The 15190-nt window shown below is 39.6% G+C and overlaps 1 protein-coding gene across 4 annotated transcripts in view; it reads right to left on the bottom strand.

The window, feature by feature from the left end:
* The window catches only part of cep290 (centrosomal protein 290), a 37734-nt gene extending 22557 nt beyond the window's left edge, over window positions 1-15177 (bottom strand). For 2 of the 4 annotated variants that reach the window (XM_041938610.1, XM_041938612.1), the window contains exons 1-21: window positions 14396-15177; window positions 13833-13910; window positions 13521-13590; window positions 13385-13431; window positions 12690-12830; window positions 12160-12213; window positions 11954-11974; window positions 10758-10904; window positions 9806-9988; window positions 9517-9606; window positions 8721-8843; window positions 7553-7676; window positions 6760-6932; window positions 6283-6445; window positions 6060-6160; window positions 5902-5968; window positions 3284-3393; window positions 3005-3080; window positions 2666-2799; window positions 1099-1263; window positions 80-229 (exon numbers count right to left, since the gene is read on the bottom strand). In XM_041938610.1, the coding sequence (XP_041794544.1) occupies window positions 80-229; window positions 1099-1263; window positions 2666-2799; window positions 3005-3080; window positions 3284-3393; window positions 5902-5968; window positions 6060-6160; window positions 6283-6445; window positions 6760-6932; window positions 7553-7676; window positions 8721-8843; window positions 9517-9606; window positions 9806-9988; window positions 10758-10904; window positions 11954-11974; window positions 12160-12213; window positions 12690-12830; window positions 13385-13431; window positions 13521-13590; window positions 13833-13910; window positions 14396-14509 (2331 nt within the window). In that variant the 5' untranslated portion in view covers window positions 14510-15177. The remainder of the gene's footprint in view (window positions 1-79; window positions 230-1098; window positions 1264-2665; window positions 2800-3004; window positions 3081-3283; window positions 3394-5901; window positions 5969-6059; window positions 6161-6282; window positions 6446-6759; window positions 6933-7552; window positions 7677-8720; window positions 8844-9516; window positions 9607-9805; window positions 9989-10757; window positions 10905-11953; window positions 11975-12159; window positions 12214-12689; window positions 12831-13384; window positions 13432-13520; window positions 13591-13832; window positions 13911-14395) is intronic. The other 2 variants (XM_041938611.1, XM_041938613.1) reach the window with 1 other exon arrangement.
* Window positions 15178-15190: the final 13 nt, after the last annotated feature.

Below are 15190 nucleotides of genomic sequence, written 5' to 3'. Positions count from 1 at the left end.
TAAATGTTTTATTTATAATTGAGACATATTGCTGATTTATAGGTTTCCCCCCAGGTCTTAAGAACACATTGTCACTGACCTGAAGAAGTCGAACAGTGTACTCATTCAGAGAACTGATGACCTCAGTGCTGCTGGGCCCCAGGCCCTCGGGCAGGGTCAGAGGTCGGAGGACGACTCCACTGCTGCCTGACGTCCTCAGCAGCTCCAGTTCACTTTCCAGTTTGCTTACCTGACAGATAAAGACAACAAATACCAGCGTCTGGCAGTCAAACCTTCGTTTTGATAATAGAAACTTCACTAAAAATGTCACTTGTCCAGCAAAGTAGTTCCAAAGTTTACTTCTGGAATCAGCAGGTAAGCACTCATGCTAAGCGTAAGGAAATAAGGCTTTGACATCAATCAAGGCTTTCCCCTTTTATGAACAGGGATCCAACCAACATTTCTTTGGCTGTGAAACGTGGTTTCTGTTACAGATTATTTGTCAGAGATTTTACAGCATATCAGTTCAAAATTTAAAGTGAATGTTGGCTGAAAAATTGAAAAGTCTTTTTACATGAAACAGAAGCAACACATGTTGAAAACAGGATACCGATTGTTCAAAGACATCTGTCATTACTCTTAAAGACAGAGTATATCAGGCGTTGCTGCAGTCTCTATAAATCTACGTTGGGTAAATGTGTACATTTTTTGGTTAACTACTTTTATGCGAGACATTTATGTGTTTATTTGGAAAAGAGAGTTATGACACACAGCTGTTAGCATCTGTTCGAGTTGGCTTGAATGGGTCTCAGATTATAAGCATCTTGGTATCAGGGTGGATCAATAAGTTGAGTTTAAATTTTAAATGTCATTGATTGAGGCTGTCTATTTTGTTACTGTCGGTTTGTTTTCTTTTTATTTATTTTTGTGAGCATTAATTCTGTTTTAACTGTACTCTTGACATCATTGCAAATGAGGGCATGCCTTGACTGATTCTTCCAGATTTCAATAAAGGTTGAATGAATTAAAAACAAAAAAAAGGTCAGATAGAAAAGCTAAAGAATCAAGATTTAAAATTATAATAATAAGTCAGTCTGCAGCGTCACTTCTTGGATGTACCTTTTCTTTGGCTCTGGCAAGCTGACTGAAGCTGCTGGTTGCTTCCTCCCGGGCTGATTTCAATTCCTGCCTCAGTTCTTCATTTCTCCCGACCAGCTGATGTATTTGGGGCTTGAGGTGCAGGGCTGTCTCAGACTGCCCACTCATGGTGTTGAGATCTAAAGCCTGTGATATGAGGGATGAGCACAGTTGGAATGGGATTAAAATAAATCCCGAAAAACATCTAATGATGAATAAACAACACAGTCTCTGAAATAGAAAAGGCAACTATCATATTCCCTCCCCAATTTTCCAAATTCACACTTTGTGAGTTTGCATGTTGCGCCTGGTACTTCCTTTTCCGCTGGACGTGTCTGATGTTGAGCTCAGCAGTGTGATGTCGAAGCCAAACAAACCATCTTCTTCAGCTATCTCGAATTTGACTTTATCTTGTGCTGGTCGTCAGCACAAGATAAAGCAAGATAAGCCGGATTACTCTTGACTTTTGTTCTCGCTCAGTGCATTTGTTGTTTATCAAGTTGCTATGTGACAAGCCCTCAACTGGCAAAAACCAATGAAACACCAAGGAGGGGTGTATGCCCATTGTTTTCAGCAAGACATGTTGGAACTGTCTAGGAAACAATACATAAAAAAATCACATGATCACAAATTCAGTAAGCTTGATATATGAATGTAAATATATACTGTAAATATAAACTAAATAGAAATGTAAATAGACTCTATGAATCATCACATTTAGGTAACAAAGTTTTAACCTGAATGTCAATCTAAAAACATCTGTTATATTAAAGTAGTAAAACACTAAAGGGACTATAAAAATATGATCTAAAATCAACACTATCACTAACTGCTAATATGCTACATCTGCTACCATTACTGCAAATCTCATGACACTCGTAACATTTTCCATTTGGCAGTTTATTATACAACAGATCAGATATTACAGGATGAGACAACAAAACAGACTTTCATTCAGCAGTCAGGTTTAAACTTGTAGCCAAGCAAATGTCACAAGGGACATTTATTTGATCTGTGCCAAGAGAACATAAGACAGACAAGACCAAACAAAAACTTGCACAATTAACAGCTTAAGAGAGATTTGCAAAAACTCTCATATTGGATCTTTGATACTGATTCATTACAGTGAAAACATGTTGGCTGGTTGACAGCTCAACTGAACAATGCTATGCATTGTGATAAAAATTAAGAACAACTGAAATGTTGAAGTTTTAGTTTTAGAGTTAGAGATAGCACAGGTCCTGCTGTCGAGGCTGCACCATGTGTCAAGGCTGAGCCCTTACTGCAGTATCCCGTGTTTGATTCCAGTCCGGGCCCTTTGCAACATGTCTACCCCTCTCTCTCCCCTGACTTTCCTGTCTCTCTTTAGCTGTCAATAATGTAGCAAGAAATACTTCCTTATTCTATCAGGAAAATAAGATCAATGTCCTGCAGTAGTAAAAATAAAATCCTGAAGATTGAGCTGATCAAATCAAGTACTAGTTATGGCAAAAAAAAGTTTACAACTTAAACTAATCAGCGTCATATTTGGTGCATGGGGGACACTTACATCAGCCAACTTTTCCAGTCCGGGAACATTTATGGCACCATCATATGGTGGGGTCCCTTGGTTAATCCTCATGGCCTGGAGGACATCTTGCAGTGCAGACTCGAGGTCTCTTTTCACTTTTGACAGCTCATCCACTACAAGTTAACAAACACAGGAAAGAACAGTATCAGTGTAGCTGTGGCCTTGTGTTGTGAAAAATACAACAGTAAGGACCCCTGCAGTATACAGTATATTCTCACACTTTGTGTTGTCAGATAAATAAACTCTGCAGGTCACGGAAGTGACTCAGCTCTAAAAATGTCTACATAAACTTTGAATGGATAGCAGGGCTGTACTTACATTTGACCTGAAACTGGGTCTTGTGAAGCTCCAGTTCTCTGTCCTTGTTGCTCAGTTCTTTTTCCAGGTACTCATTCTGTAAAGAAAAGTTTACATCACCAAAAAGTGACACTTAAAACCATGTCAGCTACATACATACAATAATTACAATGAGCTCTAAAATGTATTCAGGACATTGCTCTATACTTTGAAACACTGGGTCTTGATTGAAGTTGAGATGTAAGAAATGACATCATCAGCCTGATAGGCTATGATGATAGAGTTTCTTGCTTAGCTTACTTTGCGTCGGATCTCTTCATCTGTGTAAGTGCTGCTTTGTTTAAATGGCAGCTGTCCAGTTCTGCTGGGGCCGACATCCTCCTCCAGCAGAGAGTTTGACTGTGGGATCCCTACAGACACAGCTGATTGTTACTCAGACTTAAAAGACCAGTGTATAGGATTCAGTGGCATCAAGCAGTGAAGTTGCAGATGGAAACAAAGTGAACACCTTCGCCTCGCCACTCTTTCCAAGCACGCAGGAGAGCCTACAGTGGCTGCAAATCTCAGGGAAAATGCAAAAGGTGCTCTACAGGTGGCTAAAAGGCTGATAAGAATCTTTTAACTTGCCATCTACTGTAGATAATTTTGCAGGCAATTCTGGTTCTATTTGGCCTAGTTTTGAGCTATCTGCCTCTAGTCTAATCCGCTAGAGCATCAATGTGTCCAGTCTGATTGAGCGACTTTCTGACTCCTAAATTTAGGCAGCATTTCACTGTATTTCATGCTTTCGGTCTATCAGACCTTCATCAGAGCATGTATGATTCAACAACGGACAGGCAAGAAGGAAGGAGCTTTGGTAACTGACGGTCAAACACATGAACCAATGCAGTACTGGCCACTATTTTTAAAAACCTGTGTTAAATGTTAGCCATGTGAACAACAACTTGCAACTGTCGAAAAAAGGGAGCAAGACGCAGACAAATGGGCCGAGACTGAAGCCCAAGCTTTACTGTTGCTGATGTTGTTGTATGTCTCGTACAAATTACATCACTGTGCCAACTGCCCACCAACTTACGTCACTTCAGCGGCCCTGTTGGCAGTGTGAATGCAAACAGAAGAAGGTATGTATTTCTTGCCAGAGCTCCACAGTGGGCAGTTCCTCTCATGAAGTTCCCAGAATTGTTTGGACTGGAATTGTCTTGAGTAACTTTTCTTTTTTTTGACACTTCTTTGAAAAAAATCAGAGCAGTACTTAGAAAATGAAACAGTCAGCATAATGAGAAATTCATTGATAAAGCTGCTGCAAAGACAAATCTTTCATTCATAAAAAGTTCCGTTTTCCAAACCCAACTCTGATCTTTTTAAAGTGCCAAAGAGAAGTTACTCTGTCGGTCTCCAGTATTAGCACTAATACCCTTCAGGTCTATATCCTAAGTAACACCATTCCAAAACACTGGTGCCTCTTTGTCTATAGAAGAGGCCCTAACTTACTCAACAAGCTAGTGCAGGCCAACATAAAGGCAAGTCTAAAACAGACTATTTTAGTTCCTCTAAAAGATGGAAATTATCCAAGTGTCAATTGTGCGCAGTTTCGCAACCCACAGAAAGGTCCTGCTGTTAGATATCCAAGATGACGCAAAAGTTTTTCTGTCAGGGGTTTCATCACATGCTGCACAGAAAATGCTACCTATGTATTACAATGGCCATGCTATAAGATTTATATAGGTAAAGCTACACGCATGCTGTAACAAAGGATTAGGGAGCACAAGAGCTCCATCAGACGCATGGATGTGGACTATCCTGTTGCCTGTCATTGCATTGGCGGGGGGTATAAAAAGAGAGATAAGCCAAAGGGATTTTTTTTTTTAAATTCAGCCCACAGGCCCATGAGTGTTGTGCTGTAATCCAGGATATTTCTTTTCTTCATTATTAATGTAGAATCAGGGGTCTATGGTTCATCGTTTATATTTGTGATGATTGTTTTTCTTTAGATGAGGGGACCTCTGATTAATGATTGCTCAAGCCTGATCCCTCTCAAAGCCCCAGCTACTATGTTGTGAAGCTGCATGGTACTGCTATGAAGGTACTTCCTGTCTGTAAATATGCGTTTTTCTATTATCACCATGTTCCACCCTCTTTTTGTACGTTATAACAAGTCTGTCTTACAATTGTATGTATACCTCACAGTACTCCATTCAGTACTTGTCCATTGTTGAATGATGTGTGCTCTGATGAAGGTCTGATAGACCAAAAGCACAAAATAAAGTGAAATATTGCATAGGTCAGAGAGTGCAGATATTTCTTCTTTCAGTTTTGCCTCCTTCCCAATACAATGGAGGTGAATAGAACACTGTTCCTTTCTCAGGATAACAGGCAGTCAACAGCTTTCATAGGAACACTGTTTCTGGAAAGACCTGTTGCTGTTAAATGCTTTGCAATGAAAAGTGATACACAGAATTTTAATTTCATGGGTGCATCAAACAAAATTCCTTTGTACTAAATTGTGTTGGGGTGGAGGCAGACGCTTTGAAAGGCTGATATGTCAAAAGATGTGCAAATTCACAATAGCTGCAACCACAAAACCGCAAATATCTACATGATTAAATGCAACCAGAGGTAACTGGAAGAAGATGTTTTTGTGTAATTTGAGGGAAACAGTGAAACGCATGGCAGACACTTTATGTCTGCCATGCGACTTTCTTTTACAAATTTTGCCCGTCAACTTTTGTGCCCACATCTGTCCAATCAAAATGCCAGAGACAAAAAAAAAGTTTTGGCTGAGATATCACTAAAAATACAACATCAAAAAGACAGATGAAACACCCTGAATCTAATCTGATCTTTTATCTCTGAGGGAAAAACCATAGCAAAAGACTGTTAATAATTGGTGTTATTCAGTTCCATGCTTTTTGAGTCACCTCTATCCTTCACCATGCGTCTGATTTGTTTCTTTAGCTCAAGTCTCTCTTCTTCAAGCCGTTCAATCTAGAAAGAAATCAAGCAGTGAGGTCAGAGGTGCTCAGAAAAGGCAGTGGTTATAGAAGCAGTGGTCATAACCTTTGTCAGCCCACTTTACCTCTTTGGTAAGGACTTGGTTTTCTGCTTTGTACTGCCGCTCCCTGAGTTCTTTGGCTCGCCTGAACTCTGTCAGATCCACTTCCTGCTTTGGTTCCAGACCTTGAGAGTCATTAAAAACACAGAAATAAACATAAGTAATATTTATTTCACACGTTCAGGTCAGTCAGTGTTGTCTAAATATATTGAGAGATGGGAACAGTAAACTTTTTTTTACATCTGACCTAGTTTTTGTCGGAAATCCTCATTTTCGTCCATGAGGTCACTGATTCTCATCTCAAGCTGGTTGATCTCTTTGGTCATGGCCTCTGCCTCACGATTTCTCACTCTAATTTGATTTTTACACTCTTTGATCTCCACAATGGCTGCTTCCAGGCCATAAGTGCCCTGCAACGCAGAAATAGATCAGTGGTTACTAATCCATCCAAAAGCATGTCTTGTCTCACTTTTCTTGTTTTTCAACTTGTACGCTTTTTTGGTGAAATCAGGATTTAATTAGACATGGTGAAAGACAAACACTTAGCTTGTAGACGCAAAAAGCATCTAGATCACACCATAGTCACACTGTTATTTCAATGTTCCTACTAAAAGTGAGGATGGACAGAAACAAAACTTTGCTTCTGGGAATTAAGTCTCGGTCAATTCGACTTAGATTACAAAAAAATCTTTGATGTAAGCCAAATGTAAAAACAAAGACTTACAGACTCATACTGGCTCAAGCGGTTAGAGGCCTCAATGAGTGCTTTGTCTTTTTCCTCAGCATGAGCTTCAGCAAGCTTTACCGCCTGCTCTGCTTCCACTGCTCTGGTCTCTGCAACTTCCAGCTTGGACTTCAGCTCTTCCATCTTTCTCTGCTGTATGGCTGATGGTAGGCCTTGGACAAGAAAAGGAAATTTCTTTGACTACAGGCAAAAGTGACAATCTGGTGATCACAGGATATCATTTGGGGGCAGCAGAACAAGTTGTCGACACAACACCGGCATCATCTTGGTCATGTTTGCAAACAACTGCCTATGTACACATCCAGAAGGCACAGAGCAACATGAGCATTCATTTGGAGTCGTATTACCAGCTACCCAACGATGAAAGTCCAATATTCACTCTCTTGTTAGCTCCTGAGGGAAATAACTGTTTTTTTTAGCCTTTACAGCTTTATTGCTGAAAACAGTGGCCTGCTGGGGGCTAAAACGACACAGATGAGAGTAGTGAGACTAAATCAAACAACTGAGTTGAGGGCCATAAAGCCGAAACAATGAACTAAAAGGTGCTAAAAGGCTCTGCAGAGGTTGGGGGGACTGCAGAGTTGGACGCTAATTCTATGTGCTCTTGACACTATGAGTTCCCTTTCACATTATCGTCATTTCATACACTGCTAATATAAAAAGGAGTTTTTTTTGGAGTGCAATGGGGCTAACTTCTTTGACTCTCCATTTTTACTGCAAGTCTTTGGTATGAAGGTGTTCAGTGAGGAGTCTTAAACAATGATCCACCCACCTCGATCTTTCTTTGTGGATGTCTTTAGCTCCTCAATGAGCAGGGTGTGCTTCTCCATTTCCCCCGTATATTGCTCCACCTGCTCACTCAGCATCTTGATTTGATTATCTCTCTCTTGGACGGCCTTTAAGGCATTCACAAAGCAATTTAAAAGAGAAGAGTTATGTGTAAAACAGAGCACAGCTGTGGCACACTTGTCGGCACCTAAGTTAATATCACAAATGAATGTATAAAATAAGGGAGGCTGAGGATAAGAGGCACATGACAGAAGAAACTTACATTGCATAGCTCATATATGACCTGGCCCAGGGCAGCGATAGAGAGATGGAAGGGAGGACAGGTCGATAAAATGACATGACAAAGCAAAGAGAGAAAGCAGAAAGTAGGAAAAAGGAGTGATGGATGGATGGCTAGATAGCTAGACAGATAGGCCGACTACTATATTTTTGTCTTGCACATTTACAACCGATTCCAAAAAACATACAAAGCTGTGTGAAACGTAAATAAAAACAGAATCAATCATCTGCAAACCAAACTGTGTTTCCCGACAATGAGGTAAAACATTAAATAGATTACCTCTGTACTGTTATCAATTGAGTATATGTCAAAAAATATGAGCAAATTAGCACATTTTGTTTAATTTATGTTTAAAACAGCATCCAAAAGTTTGGAGACAGGGTTTGTAAGTATGCAGGGACAGGAAGAATTATATCTGATGCACAAGGTTATACGTCAAGCTTTTCTGACATATCTACCATGATTTAAATTCTCAAGAATTCTTGTGTCTTGCGAACATTACTGTGATATACTGAAGCATGACCACTTACAGTAAAGAAGCCAAATCAAACTTTGTCAGTACCCTTCCTTTCCATGACACATGGGTGGACAAATGTGTATTTATTATTTGTAGTGTCTCCATGCAAGATGTTTTCAGATTCCATCAATAACATTATTACAAAAACATCGTCATCTGCCACATAAGGAGAACCTGTGGAGTTTCTTTCATGCTAGAGTTTTTGTCTTCATATAAATGTGTCTACACATTGACTGACACATACATCATCATGAACACATAATGGCCCACATTCTGTGCACCACAATGGGGGGAGATAACAAGTCAGAGATACATAGACATAGAGGATAAATTCCTCCCCTGTTTGAGACAGACCTGCTGCAAGGCAATAATGTTGCTCTTGTCCAAGTCCAACTGGGCAGAACGAAGCTTTTCCCTCAGATCGCGGATCATCTGCTGGTACACCAAAATTTCATCGTCCTTCCCAGACAGCACTCTCTATGTGTAAGGAAAAAAATCAGCCAGCACAATTGTGTCAGCACAATGGAAGGAACATGATGGTCCCGTTGAATAGTTCAACAAAGAGCCAAACTCAAAGACGATGGGGAAGAAGCATAATGACCACCATGAACTAAATCAAGGAAGTAAGCATTCCTATTTGTGCTCATACCATCTCCGTTAAGTTTGGGCTAATTGGTCAAATAATGGTTTAAAATTTTTGGAAACACAACAGAGACACAGTCCTGGTCTATGAAGTGTACTGAGTGACTCCATGCCCGAATTTCCCCAGCCAGGGGGTTAATAAAGTTACATCTCATCTTACAATGCTTGAATGGACATAGAGAAGTAGAATGCCTGTCTCCAAAGTGGCAACAATCTGCCCTTCTCTTTCTCGTTCTAGCAGTTAAATGGTAAATCGACTAAATGGTTTGGTTTTGACGTCAATAAAATCAAAAGAAAAAGGTCCTAGGGCTTCAGAAAGTACCCTAGAGCAGAGACCTTTTGATGGCCAGGAGATAAATTTAGACTTACAAACAGTTTCTCTGATTATGTTACTGAATTCATAAAAGGTTTTTGGGTTCCCGGACGAATCTTTTAAGTACTTCTGGCTTAAAGAAAGAAAGACAAGAGGTGCCTTGTTGAGAGTTGTGGACATTTGATTAACCCTCACCTTCCACTCCTCCACTTTGGCATTGACGGCAGCCATTATTGGGTCATCCTCCTCAGTCATGCTATGAATCTTATCTGTTAACTCTCTGACCTGCACATTAAACACACAGATAGCATCATAACTCACAGCCCCCGCATTGCAAGCATTTTTGGTGATAGTGCAGTTCATGATAATCATGCAGTGAAATTATAAATGTCTCAGCATGAAAATATATTTTACTAACCAACCACAGATTTAAGGTGGGAAAGAATACATAAGAGAAAAGTAGTTCTTTGAGGAGTGTCTTTACTTGTAGCTTTGCATGATCCCTCTCTTTTCTGAGCTGGTCCATAATAGAGTCAGTCTGCTGTACAACGATCTTCATCTTGTTGTATTCGTCTGTCATCTTCTCCATCTCCTTCACCGACTCCTCCAGGCTTTTCTGCATCTGTTCATTCTGGGTCTTAAGGTGTAAGTTTTCATCCTCGGCTTGCTAATGGAAACAAAAAGCGTTAGAAAGAAAAGGTAATAAAAACACGTGAAAGCCATGAAAATAAGTAGAAAACAGCAGAGGCACACCAATCCACTTTTTTTCAGTTCTGATCCAATTCCAATATCTGAATTTGGATATCAGCCGATACCATTACAGATAAAAAAAAATATAAAATCCATTTAAATGTAAATGTATTCGAAAGCAATTTAGTTGAACTGTAGGTTAAGTAGGCACATACAATCAGGTGTAGATGTGCAAATTGCTATGGCAACTCCTTTGATGTTTTGAAAATTTTGACCAAATCAAGTGAACACTACCAGCTACTAGTACGGACATTTCTATACATGACCTCAAAATAAAAAAAAAAAAAATTTAAAGAGAGCAACGTCAAAGTTACAACTCGTTTGGAGGGTTTTCAAAATCAATATTTGAAATAAAAGTGCAAGAACTGTGAAAAGAAATACATATCTACACTAACAAAAAAACCTAACTATAAGTACACTACGTAATCTAGATTACTACGTGAGATACGTGACATCAGTCCGATAGCCCATACGTGAATTAAAGTTCAATTATTAATTGAAAACAACACTGATCTTGCAAGGCTTTGGCAGTACACAGACTGAGGGTGTTTCCTTGGACAAGTTCTTTGGAGGTTCTGCGTTTGTCAAAGATTACAGCATTGTAGGCTTGTATGCATGCATGCCAGGCCTGTTAAAAAATGGTCTTGTTATCATTCGGTATAGTAGACAAATAGATTTTCAAGCACCTGAAGGTCTTCCAGGCACTGGTAGAGCTGCCGGTTGGCCAAGTTGAGCTTCCTCTGGGTCTCGGCGTTCTCATCTCTAGATGGGACTGGCTCTTTCTGGTCTAGCTCTCCACGATAGAAGTCCACATCCTGCTGGAGCTGCTCATTCTATTGTGGTAATGGACAGAATCAGTCTCAGAAAAGGGACTGGAACCAGTGTGCTATGGTTATACAGTAGTGTAGACACACTGCATCTGAAAATAGACAAATGATTTGCCTTTGGATCCGGAAAGATTTGAACTACTTCATATTTTTAAACTCTCACACTGTCCCAGCGGGCCATCTTACAGGCTCTTTAAACTTTTATGGAGTTCTGTAAAAAGCTGCAGCAAAATAACAACAGTGATACATGAACAACTAGAAGGGCACATAGAGAGAGGGGGACCTCAGGCCAATAGTGCATTCTTCTAGGATGTGCAAATCTGCAAGTACAACTAGTATATACAGACCGTCTGAAAACGTTTCGAAACCTATTTCACATTTGAATGTGAGTAAGAGTGTAAGTAGTTGCATGACATGTGTGTATCTGCCTTTCCATAGCCACACCTTAATTTGACAAAAAAGTCAAAGCAAGTCAAGCTTTGTGACAATTGTACCAGTACTCCCATGAAGCCACTGTCCCTGAGTGCTCCATATCAACTGCTTCCTGTACGATGATTGAGCAACTACATGTATCGGCTACCCCAGAGGATTCCTGACACCCGTGAATGTGGACTGTGAATTGGAGTCATCGTATTTTTACAATTGGCTATGTTTTGTTGCTGGTGAGAATTACTACAATTTACTATATTTTAAGATGTACGGTATTCATTCCAGCAAGATGTAATGCCCTATCTTGCAACATCAACGAAAGTGAAAATAATCCACCCCGTAATTTGGATCTGTTCCAAAATGTAATGGGTTCTTCCTTGACCTATGCTAAACCCTTTCGATAATCATGAAAACTAGGCTAGTAGTTTTGCTGTAATCTTTCTATCAGACAGACAAACAAACCGAACCAAAAACATAAACTACTTGGCAGAGTACTAATGATGATAAATGTTTAAAATGTGTACTCCACATACTGGCTCACTAGTACCTTTACAGAACTACAAATACTATCAGACTCATACTTATTTGAATAACTGAAACCTAATTTTACTACCTATATGTCTTACCTTTTTCTTAAGCTTTTTTATCTAAGGCAGTGAAATAGAAGGAGATGGAAACAGGTGACGACATTTGAGAGAGCATTCACATAAGCAAATGATGGCAGAGCAGATGAGACCACACAGGCTTTCAATCAAGAAAAGATGGGGTATCGACTGAGGATAAAGTGATAAATGAAAAGTTCTCGTGTGATGTCATGCCAGCACCCATATACCTCTCTTTTCAGCTTCTTGACCTCATCTTCAGCCTCCTCTGCTCGCACAAGCAACTACAATAACAAAAGGCAGAAACACGGTGCAGTGCAAATATAACCACACCAGATGCAAAACAAATATGTAACATCTGCACTTTGCAGTAGCCTTGCCCAAGTGTATTAACCTGGGTATTAAACAATGGAAAAATACTGGAAGCAGATAATGACTAATAAGGTGTGTGCAACTAACAACTATATATATAAAAGAATTTAAATATATCATAATTTATTATTTTTTTAAGAATCATATTTAAGGATTATTTGTTACTAAAGTATATTAAAATCTCAATACATGCAGTTCATTAAAAACAGTTGGCACGCATTTCCACAAAAAACAGCAAAGGACAAAATAAAATTATTCTCAACAGCATGAACTGTGTCAACACAGTGTGACCCATCGAGTGAACTATTATTTGTAGGTCATTCTAGGACTCATTACTGAATCCACGGTCCTGCGCCATGCATAGGAATTGAGGGTAACATGCTCATACCTCCTCGTTGATTTTTTTTTCTTTCCCCATTTCTTTCTTTAATTGGGTCAACTCCTTCTCCCTCTGATCCAGCTGGGTCTCGAGCTGCCGAATCTCATCTCTCAGAAAGCGGGTGTCTGGCCCTGTGCCGGAGTGCTGAGCCTTGTTGACCGGAAACAAGACATAACCACCCAAACAACCCCCACCAAGAAACCTCTTAGTCCTCCATCACTTCCATCTGTTCACAAAACTAACATATGCAAACACTGACACTAGTCCTTTAACAAGGATCAACTTTCTCTTTGAAAGACAAACTGTGGGTGTGCAAATTCTGGTAACACAGAAACCTTAAAAAATGAAAATAATAAGAGAAAGAAACTAGAAGTAATGGCTGTGAGCATGCAAGGAATTAGCTGTAATCTTCTTAGGTGCTGTCATTCAGTGGCCACCACAGCCAATCCCTCTGTAGCTGGTGTTACACTCTATGATTGGCTAAAAGATTTGGCACTGTTGCCGGAAGTAAAGCAGCATGAAAGGTGATTTCCAGTCAGACATTAATGCATTTTTAAAATATTTATAATAGTAATAGCAGCCATTCATGTGAAATCCAAGAACATTGCAGTACCTCAATGAGTAACTTAAATCTGTAACAAATGGTATGCAAGTATGCAGACCCACAGTATACAGACAAACAGACATATGCTGAAAAGTGCTACCTTGCACTCTTGTTCCAGCCTCGACACCTTGGTGAGGAGTTCCTTTTCTAGAAGGCAGAAGACATAATCAACAATGTAAACTGTGCTGCTGTTTGCGTGAAACATTCTGACTACTGATCTTCATCTGTGCACTGACCAGTTTTAGCATGCTCTACACCAACGTTATCAATGAAGTTGAAGGCAACATTAAGTTCTTGATCCTTCATCTAATAGGCAGAGGGAGAGAAGACAATTATTGTATGTACAAAATGAAAACGCTCTATCATTTCAAATGCCAATATTTCAAGCAGCATATGTCATCAAAATAGCATCAAGGTCAATAATGTGAATAATATACAAATTATTCTTGCTTTGTGAAATACATTATAGCTGCTAACTGGGTTGTTGACAGATGGTAATAGATGGTGTGTGGAAGCGATCGGGATATAGCAATAACAAGATAGAACACCTTCAACAGGGCTTGAAACATTCTGAGAACTTGAATGATGTCGTCTGGGGCTTTATCCTCCACCTCCCATTCTTCTGTCTGCGTGGAAAACATTGTTTAATGTGAAAAACAGAAAAACTTTAGACATTCAATCTCATAATAATTCACAATGGCAACCGTAATGGCAACATTTCCCTGCTACCCCATGTAAATTTGAAATTTCCCTTGGATTGATCAAAGTTAATATGACAGTCCTCACTTTACATCTGTATTAAGGTCACTAGGGACTTTATGTGAGGTATCAAGGTCAACAGTGATCACAGGAATAGCAGACAGTCAAAGCACAATAACTTGAGAAATACTGTATATTTTGCTGACAAAGGCATTGAGCATGGATTCCTAATACCCTGCACAATTATCTCAGTTCAGCAGGCAGGTAGTCATAACTATGGCTATGTATACAGCACCACTGTTTTCAGTAAGAAAAAAAAAAAAAAAAGGAAAACCACAGAGGCGTTGGTGGTTGTGCAACCGAGCAGAAATGCGAGGTGCCATTAATACTGGTGTGAAGTGTAAGCAATTACCGAAATGAACATGTCGAAGACTTCGTCCAATTGGTCTTTTTCACCGTCACCAAGGTTCACTGGATCAAGTCTCATGACTTTATCCCACTCAAGAGCAGCAGGCATCTTTGCCATTACGTGACTGTTAAGACTTTACCAGGAATTGAGCACAGTGTAGTAATAACTTGCTACACAATGTTAGTGTTAGCTGGCTAGCAAGCTCATTGTAGTTGGGAAGCTATGGCTAAACATTGCTGCGCTCCACAAAAGTTGCATTATTTTTTGATTTTACGCGACACTAAACTTAGCTAAGCTATATTTGTGATGGCATTTAGGTAACTAGCTACATGTTACCGTTAACGGTACTGCACAAATTGTTGCGAGGAATTCGCAGACCAAGTTATCTTCAGTTTTTCATGAATTAGCTGGGCAGACGCTGCTATTTGTAAGTTAAACCTATAACCCAAATGTCTGTTATTATTCAACATCGTTCAGCAAAATGAACGAAATATGACAGAATATAAATTACAGCGTTAAATTACAATGACAGTAACCAGCCACCCTGAGGTTTCCATGATGTGGAAGCTTTTTTGGCTGCTAGGTTACCACTCTCAACAACAGCGCCATATAGCTAATTAAGCTAGTCCACAAGAAAATAAACCCAGCAAAAAGCGACGGGTGGAACCTTGGAAGGAATTTCACCAAACTGTAGATAAAAGACGGATATCACATTGTCCCAAAGTAATAATAGATTGCATTTGGTATTGACCGCACATACATTTCAGTTTGTCGAAACGCACCGACTTTATCTTCGCT

This window comes from Chelmon rostratus, chromosome 6 (assembly GCF_017976325.1).
Source record: "Chelmon rostratus isolate fCheRos1 chromosome 6, fCheRos1.pri, whole genome shotgun sequence".
Taxonomy (NCBI): Eukaryota; Metazoa; Chordata; class Actinopteri; order Chaetodontiformes; family Chaetodontidae; genus Chelmon; species Chelmon rostratus.
Note: the sequence above shows the minus strand (reverse complement) of the source record. Positions and strands in the feature narration are given on the sequence as shown.